At 43.7% G+C, this 21,822-nt stretch overlaps 1 protein-coding gene across 1 annotated transcript in view; it reads right to left on the bottom strand.

Moving 5' to 3' along the window:
* The window catches only part of BARD1 (BRCA1 associated RING domain 1), a 44,026-nt gene extending 31,820 nt beyond the window's left edge, over positions 1 to 12,206 (bottom strand). Inside the window, exons 1-4 of the mRNA XM_049810727.1 lie at positions 12,044 to 12,206; positions 11,829 to 11,885; positions 7,952 to 8,097; positions 185 to 1,176 (exon numbers count right to left, since the gene is read on the bottom strand). Of these exons, the coding sequence (XP_049666684.1) occupies positions 185 to 1,176; positions 7,952 to 8,097; positions 11,829 to 11,885; positions 12,044 to 12,195 (1,347 nt within the window). The 5' untranslated portion in view covers positions 12,196 to 12,206. The remainder of the gene's footprint in view (positions 1 to 184; positions 1,177 to 7,951; positions 8,098 to 11,828; positions 11,886 to 12,043) is intronic.
* Between the last annotated feature and the right edge of the window lie 9,616 nt (positions 12,207 to 21,822).

The following is a 21,822-nucleotide window of genomic DNA, read 5'->3' as shown; positions in this document are numbered from 1 at the left end:
TTTATGAAATCAGAGAATCAGGTTGGAAACTCCCCAATAAACCTAGAAGAAAAAGCACACAAAATGAGGTTCTCCCCCCACCAGAAATAGGATGTACTGAAGTAACTGGTTCCAGGATATTTTTAATACAACATTGTCTTTTTAAACCCCTGTTTAAAGTTGAACTAGAAGATGATGATCCTACCTTGATGGAAGCAACATGGAGCAAAGTCTCTCCTTTGTAATTTCTTCTGGCAATTGTGTTACCACCAGGGGACTTCAACACAGAAGGGCTGTGTGGTATTCCTATCCGATCACAAGTCTTAGAACTAGATGGGGTAGAGGGAGGTTTTGAAAGTGAAGGACTATTTATTGCTTGAAAGACTGCAGAGCTTCTTGTCTTCATTACGGCATCAGTAAGTTTTGATACAGAGGAAGAAATCTGAACTGGTGTCTTGTGTTCAGTTGCTGGGGAGGTGGGGCAGCCCTGACGTAACTCCTCTAAACAATCTGCCTGCCTGCCTGACTTCCCAATAATGGCCCTCTCAGTTCTTCTTGGTCTTTTAGACTGAGAAGTAAATGGAAATCTGGATTGCTCCCTTCCACGTTTACAAGATGTAGTTTCATTTTCTGTTGACACTGATGTCTCTGTAGCACAATTTTTTTCCCTGCTGACTTGCACAGGGCACGCAACCTCACTGCTATCTTTCTTCTCTGAGGATTTTACCTGTGGCAATACTTCCACATTTTCCATATTTTTGCTGGAGTCAGCTTCCTTCATAGACTCCTGCTGAAATGTCTTTTCGGGGCTATTGGGTTCTGGAGCACACAGGGCTACCAGTTGACTGCAGATGGTCACACACTTTTCCTTAGGAGTCTTCTCAACTCCTCCTTTCTGCTCAGGTTTCTCTAAACTCCACACTTTGTTAATGTCCGATAGACGTTTCTTCTTCATCTTCTTACTCTGTGTTGGCTTTTTTGTTGGCTTGGAGGGCTTTTCATGAGGAGGGGAAGGAAAGAAATCATAAATTGAAGATGTGTCTAGACAAAGGTCATCACTTTTAGTCTCAGGCTGACTCTTGTTCAGGACACATCGAATCTTCCTACTTCTTGGGCTGAACCACATTTTTAACTGTTTCTTCTTACTCTTTTTTCCAAAGTCTGAGTCAGTTGGTGTGGACATGGCTTCTGTTGAACCTAAGTGCATCAGGGAAGAGGAAAAATCATTTATAGACTACTCTTCAATAGAACATTGCAAAGAAAAAACATCAGAATAACAACTGTAATAACTGATGAAATGTCACTAAATACAACCTATGAGTGCCTTCATTTCTTCTGAAAAGACACATGTAATGGCTTTAAAACAACTGGCAAGGTCACACGCCACTCTGAAGTTGAGGGATCCCAGTGCAGCTAAAGTTATCTGCTAGGCAAGTCAGCAGCCTGGTAGAGAAGCTTCTTTAACGGTCTGGGTTCATAATGCAGCATCTGGACAGAAGATTTCTGACCAGATTAAAGAGGAGAGAAGCTGGTTCTCTCACTGAGTTTTCCTTGGAAATAGCTTTAACAAAGTAGTTTGTGCATACACAAAAGAGCACAGAAATGTTCTTCTAAAAAGATATTACAGTTTATCTGAAGATGAACAGGAAAAATAACTGCAAGCAAGCAAAAATAAAATCCTTATAAAAATGTTGAACATTCCTGAGAAATTTTGACCGATTCCACAGATATAGCAGATGAATCAGAGGAATATATAGAAGATCTGTAAGTAATTGTGCCCTGTCATTTGATCCTTTACCCCTTGATAGTAAATAATTCCAAGGAAGCTAAATATTTTATGATCTCAAACATTTCTTTAAAAATATGCGGTGGAGCAATTTTGTAAGTCACATTGTACAGCATATTACAAATCAATAACCAAGATGAAGGAAGAATATCCTGTACTCCCAGTGCATGAAATAACAGTTGAGAACAAGGGCTATAAATGGTGTCCTCAATGGCTTAAGAATAAATTAAGGAGCATAAAGTGACCTCTAAGCTAGACACTAATTTAATTTGACAACAAGTCTTTCAGTGCAAAAGAACTATAACAGATTTTTTACAGATTCTTTCTTGGAAACCTCAGTTATTTTAGGGTACTTGGACAAGTCCTCCAGAGTAAACGCACAATTCATTCTCTGTTGCCCCCAACCTCAGGGACTACCATTCACAAAAGTCTTGGTGATTTATAGCAATGAATCACAAAACCAATATTAATTTTGCCTAGTGAGGCAAGTAGGGTATTATTAGTATTATTTTTAAACAGAACTAAGACAAAGATCAGTGGGGTTTTTTTAAATGTTCTTGAAATAAACTATACAAGGTCTTGACTATTAAAAGTGACAGGCACTCACTGCAACAGTGTATTAATTTCACTTCAGTGCATTAACTTTCTATCCCCATACATCCTCTTCTTGTTTTTAGTGTTAGTAACTATAGTCTGTTTTCCACAGCAAACTGTGATAAACTTACAGATAGCAGACAAACGAGTCCCACTCCCTTAGCCACAAAAAAATATGTTTGAAATTTCACTTAGAACTGTATAGCTAGTAATTCAACATCGAAATAGGCATTTGCTGTTTTCTTTTAAAGCAATATTTCAAGGCTAAATGTTTCCTCAAGCTTGATTTAAATTACCCTACTTACCCCCTTGAATTAAAATGTGCTAGATACTAGGAGATTTAGCTAGAGGAATATGTAAGACATCAGACCAAAATCATCTTTAAGAATACAGCTTGAGGCTAGCTAATCAATCATTTAGGTATCTAAAGATAATCATCAACACAGAACTGCAGCTATTTGGTTTTCCTGTAGGGCTGGGCTTGGTGCAAACAGGAAAAAAAGCACTGAATTTGAGACTGAAATCTCCTAACTAGCTAGCCTTCAGAAAGATATCATATCCAATCTCGTTCTGACAATAACATCTAAAAAAAAAGGAAGAGCTTGATTGCAAACAGATGCAAAATATAAAACACAGTTACTATTTACTTGTCTTGCCTTCACTGTTTAGACAACTAGCAGATTTCTTTCTAAAATATTTACCTTGCTAGAGCTATCAGTCATCTCCAAGTAAAGAGGAGGAATAAAATCAGCTTACAAAAGTCATTTGTGCAACTATTTTATGATGGCCAGAATTCTTTTTGATGTGTATAGCACAGTAAGACTTTAAAGTCCAAGTGACAAATTCAATCAAAGGCATTGTCCTTCAGAAGTACAATCTAAAGCAGCATAAGACAATTAAGTATTTACACAGAAAGCTATGTATATACCAGTTCTGGTAGCAAGAAAGCTTGTGAAAAATCAACCACAAGTTTCTTAAACTGATCTGTTCATTACTAGTTGCTCAGCAGGAACTTACTAGTCAGGTTATTAAAAACATGCTGAAAATACACCAAATAAATACTGTCCCAGGATTATTTTTCCTCACATGCAACTACTTTAGGTGTAAAAGAGTATCTTGTATGTTTTAGAACAGGGAGGCATTCACAGAACGTGATTAAAAGGCCATGCATACTGTGAAAGAGATGTGTCACATCGTGAGGCCAGCCATGCACACCTAGGGCATCTCCATAGCCTACTGGGGAAGAAACTGCAATTTCTGCCAACATGTGTGCTGTCTCTCAGCCACTCTTCAATAAATCCATCCTTCAGAATACTCTGTAGCTAACAGCAACTTTACCTGAACAGTTCTGCATAGCATCTGCAAAAACCATTATTCTTAAACTCTGCTGCCCCTTTCCTCCATTTCCAAAGTGTACAAGGTATGGCGTAGAAGTAATAAGGACAAATGGCCACTCTACCCTCCCTGAAAAATCTAATCTTTTGATGGACCCAGAGCTGTGAGAGGGAGAAAGAAAACAGACACAGTGCTAAGAAACCAAAAGGAAGTTCTTATGGTTTAATATGGAAATGTTGATTTATATAAAGAGGGTATTATCTGCTAGCTACTACATTCAGTTAAACTACCTTCAGAGAAAATTGCTCATAGAAAAATTGATCCAAAGGAATTCTTTGCTGTCTTCAAGTTAGAAGCCAGAGCTTGCATCTCAACACAAGTGAAAAAATTACTATATACAATTAAGATTTAATTGTCTTTTTAATACATAGGAAACATCCTCCCAAAATTTAGAGATGCATTGAGACAAGGTAAATCAGTAAAGTATGCGTTACTAATTCTAGATTTTAAGCATTTGCAATAATGTAAAGACTGCCTACGATAACAGTATTAGAATCAGCCTATAGCAAATGCAGTAAATTTTCTCTCCGTTACCTATTAAACATAACATTGATACACACAATACATGAACTGAAATCTTTCAAACTTAGACTTATTTGCACATAATAAGCACAAGTTTCTTAATGCTGCCATTTAAGAGAGTTGAATTTCTTAAGTGTTGAAAGGGTTGAGAGTAGCCAAAAATATTAGAGGAGATACGCAGTGCCTTGCAAATAGAGAGCTACATCTCCCAAGTTCTGCTGTAGTGCAATAACAGGCTAGAGCAGGAAAAAAAAGGAGCAATTAGAAAATGTGGTTTAGCTATCATTAATCTGCATCAAAGGAATATAATGATGCACATTGCGTGCCTTTCAAATTATTCTCTATTATGGGTTTCAGAACAGAAGTTGAGAAATCTCTTTGACAAACTAGTCCCTTATTAAAAATCAAAGGGAAGTGCTTTGGTACCATCTGTGCAACATTAGTGCCTTCACTGAAGAATGATTATTTTGCAAGTTAAGTATTCAACACCGGGGGGGTGGGGAGAAATTCCAGCTATGCAAAAACTCATCTTTAGCTATTATGAAAAATGTCATAGTACACATGAAGTGCAATGTAATCTGTTACAACAGGAGTTCAACATCTTTCCCTCCACATCAGTAACTGAGAAAATGAATTATGATACTATAAAGGCTAATCAAAAGTTGAACTCTCCTACTGTCTACCAGCACCAACATGAGCTTAGGAAGCTTTGACCAACACCTGCAAGGTCTAGCTCTCTGAGAAGGGGGGAGGAAGGCTTTCTGTTTGTGTAAGAGCAAAGCAGATTATTTTACAAGGAATAAGGTTAAATCATCTATAAATGGTTGTTGTAAAAACTTATGACAATCTCTTCTTTTTAAAAAACATCACACAGAAGAATCTGCTAAAGCATTTAGAAATTCACTTTCAAAATCATTACTGTAAATCAACTTTCTTCAACTCTAGTATACTATACACACTATGTCCACAATTCAACAAGTTCTTACTAATTACTCACATATGAAGACTATCATCCCACCAACTCCAATACTCAGGATGTCTTGGACTCTGCAACATTAAAGCTAAAGATTTTGAGGTGCAGACATCCCACCTATGAAGGCTGCCAGCCAGATAGCTTCCCATTACCCTCATAAAGGTACAACACACCACAGCGAAAAGGTCAGACAGCTCTCCTTACCTTGCCACAGACTAAGGACATCTCTAACAAGCAAATTAATTTTGAAACTTAGCATTTGCTACCTATTTTCTAGCCAGTTTCATGTTTGTTGATTGCCAATTCCCCTTCAGTCACCCCAGTACTATCCTGTAGTGTCATTTGCTGTGCTTCCCTTTAATTTAAAATGGAAGTATTAGCTGTTTTGTGCAGTCTTTCCCGAATTACTTGCTGCTGCTTCTTAGAACGCACATGCTGTTTGGCAAAAAGCTATTCTTATCCCAATGGAGTATGAACTAAGATCTCTCTCATATCTACTGTGGAACCTCAGGTTACAAGGATTTTTATACTTGAAATACTCAACACACGAGCTTAACCCTATCCTTTTCAGTCACAGTAGTTCTGTGGTTTTGTAAAGACAACACACAACTTACTGCATTCACTAGGTCTGTTGTAGATTAAAAAATGGGTAGTATGATGCGTCTTCATTAGAAACTTCGGTGTCAACAAGGATCTCAAACAGAAGCCTTGAGACAAGCCACAATTTTCTCAAAACAAGGCATATAAAACAAATATGCAAAATGGATATAAAACAAATATAAGTAAATACTCCTTTTTTCAACCGCTTCTCTTCCTTTCCTCCACAGAAAGACCGATTCTTCTGTTTGCTTTATTGGAATATAAAATACAATTTCTGACCTTCTAACAAAAAAGAAAAGAAAATATTGTTGACAGGAATGTGGCAGAAGTACAGTGCCGTAAGAACATGAAAGCAGCTCCTTAACAAGAGAAGCCCCAATTCTCCAAACTCAAACATATTGTACTTTGTATACATTAAGTTCAAGACATAGATCTATGGGAAGTGACAGATCTGCCAGAGGTGAGGGATAAAATATCCTAAAGGATTTGCTCTCAAAATCTCTAAAGCTACAGCATCCTGTGATTTGCCATAATACAACATATAAGTGGCTGTTTTTAGAGGTATGCTCATTTACTTACTTATCCAACTCAGGAGGTTTTTCCCTCAACCTTGGTTATGAAACATCCAAAAGGCTATTAATCTGTAGTACAGTGCAAAGACTACAAGTGATGGAAAGTAATCTCCCACATCAGTTCATAATTTTAGCTCCAAACAAAACACTCCTGTAAACTTCAATTTGTGCTTGCTTTTAAGTCAGAACAAAGAATAACAGAAAGAACCTCATTTTGTTCTGTGGTTTAGCCACACCACGCAAACTTCCTTTTAGAAGAACTATGGGATTAAATGTATTATTCAACTTCTAGTACAGTTAAACATCAGACCAATTTTTAAGAGTTAATCCATCTGCAAGAGTTCTCCAAAATGTCCAAACAGTATCAATAATACTTTCATGGTGTATTTTAAATGCTTTATTTATAGCATCGCAAATAGGTCCTCTCAGAGATTCTCTTCCAACTATGTTTTTGAAAGCCCTCACCACTTAAAATGTTTCCCTGAAATCTTATTTAAGCCATCATCTATATTTTCTATGCTCCAGAAGATTTAATCACCATAGGACTTTATATCTATATAAAATGTATTCCTTTACAGTTGGACATAGGTTTCCAGCCTCCTCACTTACAAGCATTTTGATGTCAATAAAGAGCTACCCCATAAATGAACATGAAGGTGCTGATGGGATTAGACTTAGAAAAAGAATCTTTAATTTAGGCAAACATATTAGGAAGCAACAATGAAGGAAGAATTACTTTTTTTGTATCTGACAGCTAAATTAATGTTTTCTAAAACTTGGTCTTACATAAAATGCTCCTCTCTGAGCTTGCAGAAGAGAAACACATTCACCTATACTTATTTCACTTCATTTTCTCCTACTTTGACAATCAGCCTAAAATTTGATAAAGAGATGAATTCCCAGAGTATGATCTCTGCAATCTTCTAGCACAGTCAGCAATGACAAAATTCCATTGCAGCAGACTAGCTGATTGTTAGGGACCAGAAAATAAATGAGTTAAGATTTGCCTCCTTCCCCTTTTAGGCAAGGAACACATATAAATTTTGCCACGTGCAAAAACCCTAAACTGAAAGTTACTGGGACAGCATGCATGTCTCAGTGCACAAACACACAAGAGGCAAGGGAATATATGCATTAATCCTTTAATAGGGTCCCCCCCTACAGAAGAGTACATTGCAGAACATTACACACTAGTGCTCCCTAAGAGCACAGGATAAGACAACTTGTGCCCCTGGTTTGTGCAACTAACTGCCACATGACTTGGGAATCTATCCCACTTTCATCTAATTTTGCAAGACAGATTCTAATGAATTATGGACTAAAGAGCTCATGCAGATTTCTTAGTAGAACAGATCACACAACGAGCAATCCATACAGACAGTTCTCTTCAAATCAAAATTTCCAAACATGATTTGGAACAGCCTTTCAGAATCTTAAACAGGGCTGCACTGCTCATTCTCTATAATGCCTGTGAAATGAAATGGAGTGGTCTGGATTCAACAGCTGTCAGAGACTCAGGTTTGCTCTTACCTGAGGTGTCCGCACCCAGTAGATGCCGCAGTTTGCTGCAAAGCTGAATCATGTTGTCTAGTTGCCGGTTTATCTGTGCATCTTGCACCCAGGCTGGCATGTGGCACACTGGGCATTCTGTGCCAACACAGTCACCCACACAAGACCTGAAAGTCAAATGTAAAAATCCATTATCCAGCATAAGTTATCCACTATACTCGCTATCAACCTTTCCACAGCCAAATGCTCAGCAAGAATCTCTTATTTTAGCGTTGACAAACCACTACTGTAAAGCCTACATGACTTAGTCACAAATGCAGGAGAGGACGTATTTATCATGGCAAGTGACAAGCCATAATTAAGCAAGCCAAGTCCAGAGCCTTCTCAGGACGCTCTCATGAAAGGCATGGTATCTTGTGACTCCCACAGACTCTCAAGCTGATCCAAAGTTTCCAGGTATGCTAAACCTCCGTTGTTATCTGGAGACAAACAGCAATTAGGCTCAAACAGTTAAAACTACACATTCTTTTACGCCTCAGCTAAAGGTAGAGCTATTCTTCTGTAGCCTTCTATTTTTAAACAAGTGACAAAGTGAACCTATAGTAAACTATCTTTCCACGTTTTCCTACTTAAAGTTTTCTTGATATTGTCAAGTTTCACCTGTCTGAATGCTTTTCTGTAAGAAGTCGCATGAGGATCTGCAGGTGCTCAGAGTATTCCATCACTTTTCTCTTTCAGAGCATTTATGTCAGGAGATGATCAAGGCAGGGTGGGTGGGGAAACAGATATACTTGATAAAGATCATTTAACACTTGTAACTTCTTAGCAATACTACTCTCCCATATAAGCCTAAAATCTCTTATTCATTTGATTAGTCCAGTGAGAGGACCTCATGATTTGCCATCCGAGCTGCAACATTCAATGGCCACTGTTACATCTCAATTCCAATCTTTCCTATTAAATATAGGTTATAATTTCATATACCCAGGACTGAATTAACTTCAAAAGTCTCCATTATCTTACCACTACACAGAACACAAAATTCTAGCCAAAGGTATAAAATTAAATGTGAGCAGATCATGTTAAAACATTCAGAGGAACAGAATGCAAGTAATATCAAGGCACTGCTACCTGGAAAGGAAGATCAAAGTCTATGGATCTAGAGTCTAAACATATAATCAGCTTGGAATCTGGCAGTCATACACCCCAAAACTAGTAGTGTAACAGTTAACAATATCAGAATCATAACTACTACCACCACTTTCCTTAAGAAAAGAGTTATGTTCAGATCTGTTCTCTGCATTGGCACCTCTCCCTCAAACACCACACAAGTATCATGCCTTCAGTTAATTCCAAGACAGGAAATTTGGTATGTAAAAATTGTGCTAGGTGTTTTTGTGCTTTAAACAGCCTGCTGGGAGCAGGCAAAGGACCTCACAATTGAGACACTGCTATGGCCGCGAGACTGAAGTACAATTCTTGGCTCTGACATATTCTAGGTGACATTGACAAATCACTTGGAGCAAAGATAGAAACCAATCAGGTCTTGTTCTCTAGGAAAGTTGGCCTCAGGTCTCCCACGTCTGTTAAGGGTAGTGCAATGGAAATGCAGAATGACTTTTATACCACAACATTTCCTAATTACTTATAGCTGTTGAGTTTTTATAGTTAATGGATAATGACTGTAACTAACTTAGTAGAGTTACTCAGACAAAACTGCAGGAACGGATCTTAATAAACATCCCTACCCATAATAAAACCCATGCTGAGGGAGAACCAGTTACATTATGTGTGACCTGATTATTGCAGTTCATTAGGTTCACATATTTTACTTCATAAGTAGGAAGCCAGCTACGGCCATTCACCCCATTTCTTCCTGGATATATTAATAAATACCTGTTTTTAGCAATGGATCAGAATCAGTTCATGTCAGACTACTGCAGAATCAACCCATATCCTACCGAATTTGCTGGTAAACAAATTAATCTAAATTTCCTTAGGTTTATTTTAAAAAATTGCCGCTATCCAAGACTCAGTCATCAAAGGGCACATGAAATTGATGACTAAAAGGTCAGGCATACAAAAGAGAAAAGAACAGGCATAACAATAACTTGGATAAGAGCAAATAAACTCTTTTTCTGAAGTAAGAAACAGCTGATAATGAGTGCTTAAGACTCCTATTAGCTATTCTTTCCAGCATCATCAATGCAAACTGCATCATCTTCTGATGTCTTGAAAATTTTTCTTAAAAAAACCCAAACAACCACAAACGTAAACAAACAGTGGGTGTTTGAAATCTATCACCTAGAATACACTGGGGTCATCCAAAATAAAACCACAAGGCTTTAGATGCCCAACAACTAAACAATTATGGTTATTAAGCCACCCTTACGCTACCGTTCAGCAATCCACACTACACCTGAGAAAGAAAAGATTTTGTAAGATAGATATGAAGATATTTATAAGTAACTCATACAAGCTTCTGGGGGTTATTTTACAAAGTACTCTGTGGACAGGTAGTACAAATAGAACGCATGACAAAAAATTTGCTTCAGACAGCAGAATATTGTATAGAAGTTAATGGCCAAAGCTGGGAAAGAACCCACAGTTCTGGATAGAAATAAATCATTTGTGCATCTTTTAATACATCCATACTGGGGGGAAGAGATGCCGAGGGTATCTGTCCCATAACCAGTTACTCCTTAAGAAGCAAGAAAATCTTTTGCTAGTATTTTACTCTTCAGGCCTTCAACAATTTAAGCTCCCATTAGAAAGGTGCAACTGAAGACAGGGAGTGAATACACAGCCACAAGGGAGGGAGGGAAGAAGGGTTTTCCTCTGCTTTTGACATAGTTGGCATGGTCACTACAGTATCAACATGAGGCAAAGCTGAATCTCTAGACTGGCTTACAAGCAGAGGTTAGAAAGTATCTATCCTCTCCACCATGAAAAGTATACGATTTTCATAGCCAGCTCACATCTCTGCTCTGCAGAGAAACTGTTTAAGATATATGACTGACCTTTTAAGTCCCCATGTTTGCATTTGCATGCCATGAAGAGCAGTGACATACAAGACAGCCAGAAGGTTCCACCACCTTCCCCAAATGAGGTTCTGGGGCACAAACATTTCACACTTTGCCTGTATTGACAATGCAGTGAATTGCCCTAAGACAGGCCAAGTGACTACCACCTCCTCAGAACTGCCTCATCGGCAGGATATTTCTAACTTAACTCGTTTTGGTTTTTTTTTAAACACTCAGATTATTTTACAAACTATAAGTAGAGGTACTCGTGCTGTCCCAACATGTTCAGATGGACACGAATACAGGAACAGTTACAGTGGCAGATCTGAAGGGGCAAAGCCATTAGCATAGCAGAAGGCCAAAGCAATGACAAGCAGCACCAACCCTCTCAAGCAGAGCAAAACTGCATTGGAAACAGGAAGCATCCTTCCAGGCTGCTCTTCTTGGTTTGTTTTGAAGGGAGGAAGAGGAAGGAGTTGGAGATGACGAGAAGAACTGGAAGCTGTTTCCGCCTCCTACCCCACTGCGAGTGGACTTCCCCGTCCATCAGGCTGACGGTTCCCTTTACACCCGGCCAACCGCCTGAAGACTAAACCAGCCCTCAGAAAGCTTGGATTTCGCTTCGGGCGAGCCAGACACCCGCCCTATAGCAGCGAGCCGGACCTACAGGGGAACAGCAGCTCCCGCTTTCCTCTCCCACTCAACCCCCCCGGCCCGAAAGCACCACCGGTGCCCACCTCCCTAAGGCCGGCCAGCCTGTTCTCCGAAACACGGCAGCAAGGAGGGCGGGTGTGTGTGTGGGGGGTGTCTTCAAAGCGCCGGCGGCTCGGGGAGGGAGGCGGAACGGCCGAGCCCCGGCGCACCCCGCTACTTACAGGCAGAAGACGTGCTCGCAGTGCCCCAGGGACACGGGCTCCCGCAGGACGCCGGCGCTGTGGGCAGAGGAAGGAGAAACGCGGCAGCTTTAACACACGCGGCCTTAAGGGAGAGCGCCAGCGGCGGCTCCGCTCGCCTGCCGGCAGCCGGGACGTAACGGCCGCGGGGCCGGGGTGGAAAGGGGAAGGGGAGGGGGGGGGGGGGCATCCGTTACCAGCGGGAGCAGCTCAGGGCCCTCTCCAGCCGCCCCAGCGCGGCGCGGGTGCGGGCCCAGGAGGGACCAGGCAGCGCCATGGGGGTGGCGGTGAGGGGCTGGCCGCACGGGGCCGGCCGGTTGCCCGAGCGGCCGCGCAGCACCTCCCGCATGGCTTCCCGCCACCGCCACTACTCCAAATTCCCCGCCCGCCACCACTGCGCAAGCGCCGAAAGCTGCGCGCCCGCCAACGCGCATGCGCGTCCGGAGGAGCCGCGCTCACCGCCCCCAAGCCGCCGCGCTTCCCGCGCTTCGGGAGCGGGGCGGGGTCAGAGGAGGGGAGGGGCCGCGCGGGAAGGGGCGGGGGCACCCGTGAGGGAAGGGCTGAGGAAAACGGCGGGATGGCTGCCAGCCAGCCTGAGGTTCAGGGTTGAGCTACCTCAATAGCTTCCAAATCGATCAAATACTCAAACCCAATGCCAGTTACCTGTTTATCTGTAACGAACGTGTCTAATGCAGCACAAACATCTCTTACCCAAAGGACGCCTGAAACAGGTGGGTGTGTGCCGCCTCCTCCCCTCACACCTGGCACCCAGCCCAGGGAGGGCACCCACCCTGTCACGATGCCTTTCCACTCCGACTTTAAAAATGTAATTTTCTTCCCACTCTTCCACCCATTTGCTAGCTTCAGTCTTGCAAAGATACTTCACCGGTCACTGTCACTTTAGGTTTTGAGGGTGTTTTTTTCCTCAGCTTGCGCGTCCAGTGAGCACTTCAGGGTTCAGCCCAATCTCCCACTTTTTACAGGTTGCTGGTTTTGAGGTGGCACCTCCATAGATGCAGCCCCCGCCATCCCTGTACAGTGTAATTACTGAAGCACATAAAGCAGTTATAGCAGGAATTTATCACTTTCAGGTAGAAAAACTCCTGGCCAAATAAAAGATAGAGCAGGAATGCCAGGAGCAATTTATAACAGGCTTACTGACATTTCGTGTTGAGAAGCTCTGCCAGTGAATAAGCATCAAGCCATAAATCTCGGAGCAAACATGATTAAAGCGAGCGAGTTATTCTTTGAGGGAACTTCATCATAAAAGGACGTGGCAGCGTGGAGCCACAAAATTTGGTTGGCGACAGTCATAGAAAACAGCCGTCAGAGCGGTGTCCCAGCAGCCCGTCTGAAATTTTGGTGGTGTTTCTCATTCCACGTCTCCCTCTGTTTGCTTCCTGTGGGTGAATGGTTTCCCCTCGCCCCCGCTCATAAGGTGGAATAAAAGCAGCAAGATGTCGGGTACCGCTGCTCAGCTGAGTGATGGCAGCCTGATGAAAGGGACTAATTTGACCACTGGTGGCAACAGGGGCATTGTCCACAGCTCTTACCTCCTCTAGAGAGAAGGACTTCTTGGATGAGCGTTAAATCAGGGCTGAAAATGTTTCTTTATAAGTTATTCTTGTCTTCCAAGAAGGAGGTTCTTCAGTTTTCAGGTTTCACACTCCTCTGCTTTGGTAGTTTGTTCCCTCCATAGCTCCTGATCACCAGGGATGGTTTAAATTGAGATTTTTTAATATTTTTTTTGCTTTGTTTATGGAAGGTTAAATATTTATCTTCGCTACTAATATTAGCCAGAAGTGCAAGGAGGTCAGCACCACACAGGGTGGGGAATTGTGAAATCTTTCAGCTCTATTGATCCCAGAAAATTTGCTAGTGTCAAATGGGACAAGCTGTTGTGTCACAGGGTGAAACACCGTCATGCTGAGTTGAATGGTGGCATATTCAGCCTTTATTAAATCAATGCCGTTGTATCTCCTAACCTGCTTGACCCCAGCAAATGGTGCCTTGGCTTTCTGTGCGTTCATGGTAACTCCCGATCCTTACCCATGTGAAAGGAAACTGTGTAGGGTCCGAAGGGTGATACAACAGCCCATCCTTTGCAGGTGACTCTGTCCTTGCAGAGTCAGGGCCTGAGCACTGAGGGAGAGAGATGGATGGAGAGGTGTCCCCATCCGCATGCATCTCATTTTTGCCAGCACAGAGAGGAAGGCTCTTTGTTGTCATCAATAGCACAGTAGCTGCATCTGTGCACTTGAATCCAGCTGTGAAAAGTGTGGTTCTATCTCCATAATAGCCTGTTGTTTTCTGGTGCTCAGGAAACCCCCATCTGCCTTAATAACACTGAGCGGTGTCCCCTTTGCTAACGGCCTGTCATCCCCAGCGGTGGGGATTGGCAGGCCCTCTGCTGCGGAGGGAAGCAGCTCTGGGGAAAGAAACAACAGCTGCAGAGGCGAGCGTGGAAGTAAAACAAAATCAAATGCAAACCACACCTTGTTAAGAGACATGCATAGGTGTCAGATGCTCCTGGGCAGCAGGCGGGCTCGAGCATGTTTCTGGCAGGAGCTGACTGGTGAGCTGTTTCAGGGCACAGCATCCTCCTTGTCTATCTTGGAGGAGGAAGGGGGCAGGGAGAGGTGCCCTGGGCCCTGTCCTGCCCAAAGGGGAGCTTTTCCCCAAGCCCAGCAAGGTGTGGGACTGGCACATCCCATGGTGCCTTTTCCTATCCTGTGTGCATGCACCAAAACATCTGGATGCAGGAGAGGGATGATAGCAAGGGACATAGCTAGACAGGGCACCCTTGCTCTTTTCCTCGGGCTGCAGGGGATGGAGCTGGGACAGACACCTGCTCCCTCATGCCGCCAAAACCAGGATAAACTCACAAAATAAGCTAAAACAGTCACTTGTCCCTTGAAAGTGAACAGTTGCCAGATGCAAGTTTAACATCCTAGTCCCTCCTACTTGGCCATTGTGTGATCCTGTGCTCCAAAAAAGCAGCACCCAGTGTCTCCCGGTACAGCAGGGTTACTGAAAGATGGCAAAAGGCCTTGCTGCCAAGATGAAACTTTAACACAATTTGAAGCGTTCAGCGCAGGTTACAAACAACGCTTGATCCATAGATCTCTTGAGTCAACCTGGCATTTATGTTCACAAAATATGAGATGCCGATATATACTGTATAGGACAATAAAACAGATAAGTACCTCGTCTTCCTTTCCTCTGGCTGAAATATGTTTAGTGTCCCTCTCAATAAATCCACGTGTGTACGCATGGTCTCCATTGTGCTGAGACATTATGTGTGAATTTACAAACATTTACAACTAAGTTAAACTGAGGCAAAGCACTGCTCTGGGCAGCCAGCATCTAACAAATACTTGTGTTTGAGAAAGATGTAAAAGTCACGAGTGATTCATTCTCCCTAATTTTATAAAGGTTAAGGAGTTGGCGCTCTTGGAAAGCTGAGAAACGTCTTCCTCTGCAGTGAATTACTGCAACCAATTGGACAGTCAGGAGCAAAAAAAAATGATGCAGAGAACAGGGGGGAGCAAGAAATATATCTCTAAATTTGGTTTATGCAGTATTTAAAGTACAAGTAAAGCCATTCCAGGCAGTATAAGGCCCACACACTTTAAAATAAATTTGTTGCATGACAGAAAGCCAGTAAAACGGTTTCAGCAGTGGTGTGATATAGTGCAACCATCGTGTTTGGTACATGCCTGAATCAGCTGCTCTGTACCCCACCGAGGCAACAATCATCTTCGCTGTGCTAAACTGATAGTGTGATTTTCAAACAATGCGGGGCTTTGGAGCAAAACCTGTGCTGAAGGATGGTGCTTGGCTTCCTGGCTGATGAGGAAGGTAAAAAATCCTTACTTACCTCCTGCTTCATTTCAAAGCGTTGCCCATTTGGTAAAGACCCTTTTATGTAAATACACCAGTACCTGATATTTTATTTATTAGTGAAGTTCTCCAGCTGTTTTTCAATAAATATACAATTGTTACGTGATTCACCATGTAATGGGGAAGCAGCGTGCAGAGGGAGGCAGTTCCCTCAGGTCTCACAAGTCAGTCATTTTCCTGAGGGTTAAAAGAGTCAAAGCATCTGCAAAAAGGGGGTGCCTCTCCTCTTGTCCAACCAAATATGGGGCATATCCCAAAACCACCACGTCCTGCGAGGAAATGGTGCTCAGCTCTGACGTGCCGAGCACCCACAGCAAGTGACAGGATGAATACGCTTCAGCAGAAGACTGAAAAAAAATGGGAGGAGGTGCAGCCTCACGCTTTGAACTCCCTCTTTCCACGAATGTCTAAATCAAAGCCTTTCACAGGCTTAGTTTGCTTCTCAGGCTGCCCCTCTGGGACTAATTTTGCCACAGACCCAAAGCCCTGCGAGCTCACTGTGGTCTCAGAGGCATCGTGGGCTGCAGTGCCGACTTGAAAGACATGGGACTGCTAAGATCATTTCGGTGCAGTAATTGGTTAGGACCATTAGACTAGCAAGTTTTAAGATTTCAGATATTGAGGGATTTGATCTCCAAAAAGAAATAATAATAATAAAAATACCTCTATTATGCTTTAAGACTAAGCAGCACAGTCAGCATTGCATTACACGGCATTAAATTATTAGTCGAGTCTTGATAGCAGGAACATCTGCTGGTGTTAAACATGGCATTTTTAATTAAAGGCAGCAGCAGAGTAGCCTGTGGTTCATCGGTTCTGCTTTTGCCGTGCAAATTGTTAAATCCAAAGGGCACTTGTACAAAAGATTTGGTCAGAGCACATGCTCTGGACGCGGTGCTGCAGAGGCGTGAGTGGAAAAGCAACCGAGCTGACAAGTAATTTACACCTGGATCTGCTGGGCCCATCACTCAGCAGGAGATCTCTGTGAATCCCTAGCTGGGTCAAAACTGCGGGGGATTTTACAAAATTGAGATCACCCTTCTGTTTTTTCCAGAAGAGGAAGGAGAGGGGTTTCCAGCAGAAAGGCAAGTAACAGAGAAAAGCAAAGCAGGAGGAAGCCCCATGCCCAGCAATGCAGCTGGGGACCACGTGCAAACATTTTCTTCAGCGGTTGCTGATGCTCCCCTGCTCCCAGCCAGTGCTGGGGTGCACAAATGGATGACAGACCCTCCATATCAAATGGTGCCCCCCAGGAGTTTTACATTCCAAAGGAATAAAGGTTTGAACAGGGAATAATTTGCATCCACTGTCAGCTGCCCACCCTGACCCCTGGCTCTAAGCAGGTCAAGCAGGACCAAAAATCCCCGTCAGACCTGGGCCAGGGATTCGAGCGTGGCTGGAAAATGCCCAAAGCCCCTAGCAGCATGGATACATCCAAGAAATACCTTTGTGGACAGAGCCTCCAAATAAAATAGCCTTCTTGCCCTCTTCCACCTACCACTACCCCAAGGCAGTCCCACAAACCTGGGTAAATGCTAGGCAGTCTCCTTTGAAGGAAACCACCATTTCTGTAAGAAAATCCAAATTTTAAATCTGTTTGCAAAAGGCCAGGTCCTAACTCAACTTGGCATATAAGCAGAGATGAGCAGCAGAGAAAAGCTCTCATCTCAGGGTATGGATGGCAGAAACGTCAGGCCCCACGGATGTGCGCGGCTGCCTTCCCGTTGGCATGGAGGGGGCCAGGATTTCCCTCGATGAGCCCCACAGATGGTGTTTGTTTGCTCAGCCACGATAACAAAGGAAAATATTTGGTGCAATCTGCTAGCAGGCAGAGGCAGACATATGGTCGGTGCGATGCAAGTCTGGATGCTCAGGAAAACGCAGTCAAAGCTTTGCAGCGGCTTTTAGATGTGGGATTGCCCTTGAGTTCAGTGGGATGCAAGTCCAGGGAAACCTTTGAAGAACTTGGGTGCAGGTTTTATACAGTGGCTGCTGTGGCTTGAACCCTATTATTATTAGCCCCACTCTAATTAGTCCTATTATACTATTCCTATTGTACTAGAGTTATTATAATTAACCCATTTTAATTAATGTGAGCCTCAGCTCTGGCTCAGCACTTGGAGAAATTCTCCCTGGTTTGGTGACTGTTCATCTGGCATGCACAAAACAGGTTAAAAACGATGGAGGCAATTCAAGGTAATTGCTTGCGTGTTCGGACACGGCAGAGTCAGGGTGCGGGTGCAGCATCATTTTTGTCCTTCTCACCTGTGATTTACAAGCCTGTTGTTAAATGTATCCTTGCAGTATCAAGCCTGTGGGGAATCTTTGGACCACCCCAAAACATACAATCCTTTTTATTTCCTTTTTAGTTAAATTTTAAAAACCCAAACCCTAATTCTTCTGACTTCACTTTCCCAAATATCAAGGCCCATTTCTTAATCGGGACTAACCCCCACCTAAGACAGTGCTGGTGACATTAAAGGTTTTGGCAAGGGTTCCTGGCTGTGCTGAGGGGGCGATGGGGTAGCGGACCACAGCTCCCGAGCCACAATGGGGCTGTGACACCCACGCCGCAATGGGACCCTGCACCCATTTGGAGTCTCCGTGTCCATCCCATCCTAAGTGAAAACACTGAAGGCAGCACATGCTCCACTGTAAACATTGGGGTTTTGGGTGTTGTGGGGTTTCTTTTAAATGAAGAAAGCACCATCACTTCCTTTCTGTCAGGGTGCCTTTGTCAAGATTTAATTCCCTTTTACGCTGTACATCTCCTTTTGAAGACGCACAGCTGAGTGTCCCTTTGAAGCCCTTGCTTTTAAATTTACTTTTCATTGCCGTGTGCTCCATGAGGCTGGCTAGGGATCTCCACACCATCAGTCAAGGCTCAGCACCTCCAGTTTCATCAGGATAAAACAGATTACTGGGACCGCGGGTGCTGTGCTTATTTCGGGGATAAATTTGCCATGACTTGTTAACAACAGACCTGCCTCACTTTGAAGAATTCAAGTTATTTGGGGGGGGTTGAGTAGACACCCCATGGCTATGCCCAAGTGCTTAAAGGCAGGGACTGATGTGTCCAAGCACGAAGATGGGGATCCCTGTGGGGTGAAGATCCATCCCTACCGAATTCAGAAATGCTTTGCAGGGAGAGATGGGGCCACCTCTCTGGCCCTAGCATGAGCTCCACAGCCAAAACACCGGGTATGGTCATACTGGTGTCTCTGCCAGCCATGCCCTGGTGCATGAGCAGCTCAGCCCTACCTTTTAGCTCGGATAAAGTCAAATCAGGAGAAAAACAAAATGTATTAACAAGGAGTATCGCTGGCATTTCTGGAGAATATGAAATGCGTGGGTAATGCTCCCTTAATTTAAATTAAAATGCTCCTTCCCTGCTAAGCCTTCCTTCCAAAGGCAGGAGCAGAGGGCTCCAGCATCCCACAAAACCCATGCCTCACGCTATTTAAACGTAAAAGCCACAACTGAGCTGCAAATAAAAAATTAAGGAAAACTATGGGGTCACCACAGCGATACATGGATGCAATGCAGTACCTGGGAAATGCCAGCCCTGTCCCCTGCACAGGGGCTGGAGGAAGGGCTGGGGGGTGGCACAGAGACCTGCCCCTCCGAAACACATTGGAGACCTCCTGCTCTTGCTTTTCCCTGTGTGCCAAGTTAGCATGTAATCACAAGACAGATTTTGCTCAGCCGCAGCTTGGCCTGAACCATTGTACACCCTCACATGCAGCGCGCATAGAGCATTTTCTCTACTCGCTTCCTAGCAGGAGGAAACTAAGGACAAAAGCCCCAGCACATCTATATGTGTTTACAAGTAAGGGTATATATTTTGTAAATAGGTAAGGATATTCTTTTTTCTATGCTAATCCATACCAAATCCAAATTAACACGATAGCAGTTCCTAGTGATTTATGTTGTTATAATAAATAACAGCAGCTGCGTGCCGCTTAGCTGATGATTAATGATCCTTATTTACAGTGTGTTCAGCTCAGGTCTGCAGTTTACACTTGCAAACATCAAAGGAGAGTTCAACTTTCCTTTTCTCCTGTATTTTGAGGCCACGTCATAAATCCTGTACGAGCAGCCTTGACGGCTGCATTTTAATCCACAAATAGGATTGCTATAAACTGCCAGAAGGAATGCCAGTCTGACCCAAGAGCTACAGGGGCTGTTTCCCTTTGGCCTGGGGGGGCAGGTCTGGCTTTGCCAGCCTCTGCGGGGAAGAGTGCAGAAACCGTGGCAGCAACTGACACCATCGCACCCTCCCCTCCAAGTTATCAGGGTCTGTCACTAGAAAGTACCATGCTGTAAGCACTAACCCCTATTTTTGTGCTCTGATTTTTTTATAATCTGTCCTCTTGGTTTATCTTTGAGGCAAGTGAGATGGTTTGTGAGCTCCTCTGCAGAAACCCTCCCCTCCCAGAGCTAGTGCACATCCCCTGCCCTGTGCCCACGCTTGCTCCATCCCACTGCCAGGACCACCCTAGCCCCGAGCCATCCAAGCCCAAAAGGTTCCTTTTTCCTGCTTCACCACACAAACAGGCCCTTGGGGATGGGAAAGCCCAGTGGCACAGACCCTCCTCTTTTCATTAGATCAGTGCTGAGCACCTCTGAATGTCACAGCCTGGGTGGATGGAAAAGCAGCTTCCCATTTTTTAAGATGATTTCAAGGACTCGTATAACCACATAGGTTGGCATGCTCCATTACACGGGCCAAGCGATCTTGCCTGGTAATTTCTGCTTGAGCCAGAGCTCAAAAACACCAAAGGGATTGGGAGGGAAATACAACACAGCAGCTTTGATTTATCAGGATGGGGCTGATGAGTAATACAGAGACTTAGCAGTCCTGGGATGACACCTATCTCTCCCATTTAACAGCATGAAAAGCATTGGTATGTTGTTCAAAGGGGCACTATATTAGTGTTACATACGAGCTGATTTCAACCACTGAAATAACCCCGTGTAGGATATTCACAGGGGAAAAATAACCCCTGTAACATCAAGAGTCTCCAAGGGAGCTGTGGAGGTTTCTTGCTCTCATGGGTCAGGGCTGAAGCCCCACTAATGCTCACCCAGTAATTACATTTTTTCTGTACGCTGGCAGAATTATGTCGTTTCGGCACATGGATTTCTGGAACGTTTGCAATATGAGCTCTGTCTGAAACTGCATCCCTCAGCTCTGCTCTGCCTCCACCATCAGCAAAGGCAGGGCGACAGGCAGGGAGCAAACTGTCCCATCCCTCCTCCAGACAGCCATGGCTGAGCCCTTTCCAACTGCTATCTCCATCCCTGCAGGCATCTGGGGGACAAGCTCTGGCACATTAAGGAACTTTGAAGGTTTGGGCTTTTTTTGTTTGTGTTTGGGTTTTTTGTTGTTGTTGTTACTGTTTTTTAGAAGGCCTTTTCCCATTTTAAAACTCAAGCTTGATGGGAGAACAGTTCACAAGCAGCCTTCCCAAGCACAGGCTTGTACCTCCAGTGTGCGTACACTGCCCAGTTTTCAGCCCAAAACCTCCCAGTGAAGGTCCCCATTGCTGCAGCCCCGTGGTATTACCTAATCCTGCCCAGGTTCACAAACCCCAGTTTATAACCCAACCCTGAGGAGCAGGAGGCTCCACTTAACCCAGCAAACCTCAGCCAGCCAGCCAGGATGATTTATACAAATATACGAGCTTTGCCTTTGCTGCCATCCACTGATGCGTGGCAAAGAGCTGTTTACAGGTGAAAAACCAAAGCTGCTTGCAGAGTCTGTAACGAGGGTGGTCAAATGCTGAAGATGTAGAAAGCAGGTTAAAGGAGAGGCCTCACTGCCCATGTGAGGGAGGAAACCCATACAGCCGTTCCGGCATGTTCACACAGAGGGTTATTGCAGCATGAAGCACCAGCCCATGAGTAAACACTCCCTTTGCAGCGCTGTACTCTCTGGAGAAGTGTTAATAATTTCTAGGGAGGCTCTGAAGGCTAATAAAAAAAATGAATAAAGAAGTCAGCCCGAGCAATCGCTCTCTTCCTCTTTCACAGCAAGCCTCGAGCTGCCCTTGTCTGGCTGATCAGGTGC

The sequence above is a fragment of the Accipiter gentilis genome, chromosome 1, assembly GCF_929443795.1.
Source record: "Accipiter gentilis chromosome 1, bAccGen1.1, whole genome shotgun sequence".
NCBI lineage: Eukaryota > Metazoa > Chordata > Aves > Accipitriformes > Accipitridae > Astur > Astur gentilis.
This window is presented reverse-complemented; position numbering and strand designations above follow the sequence as displayed.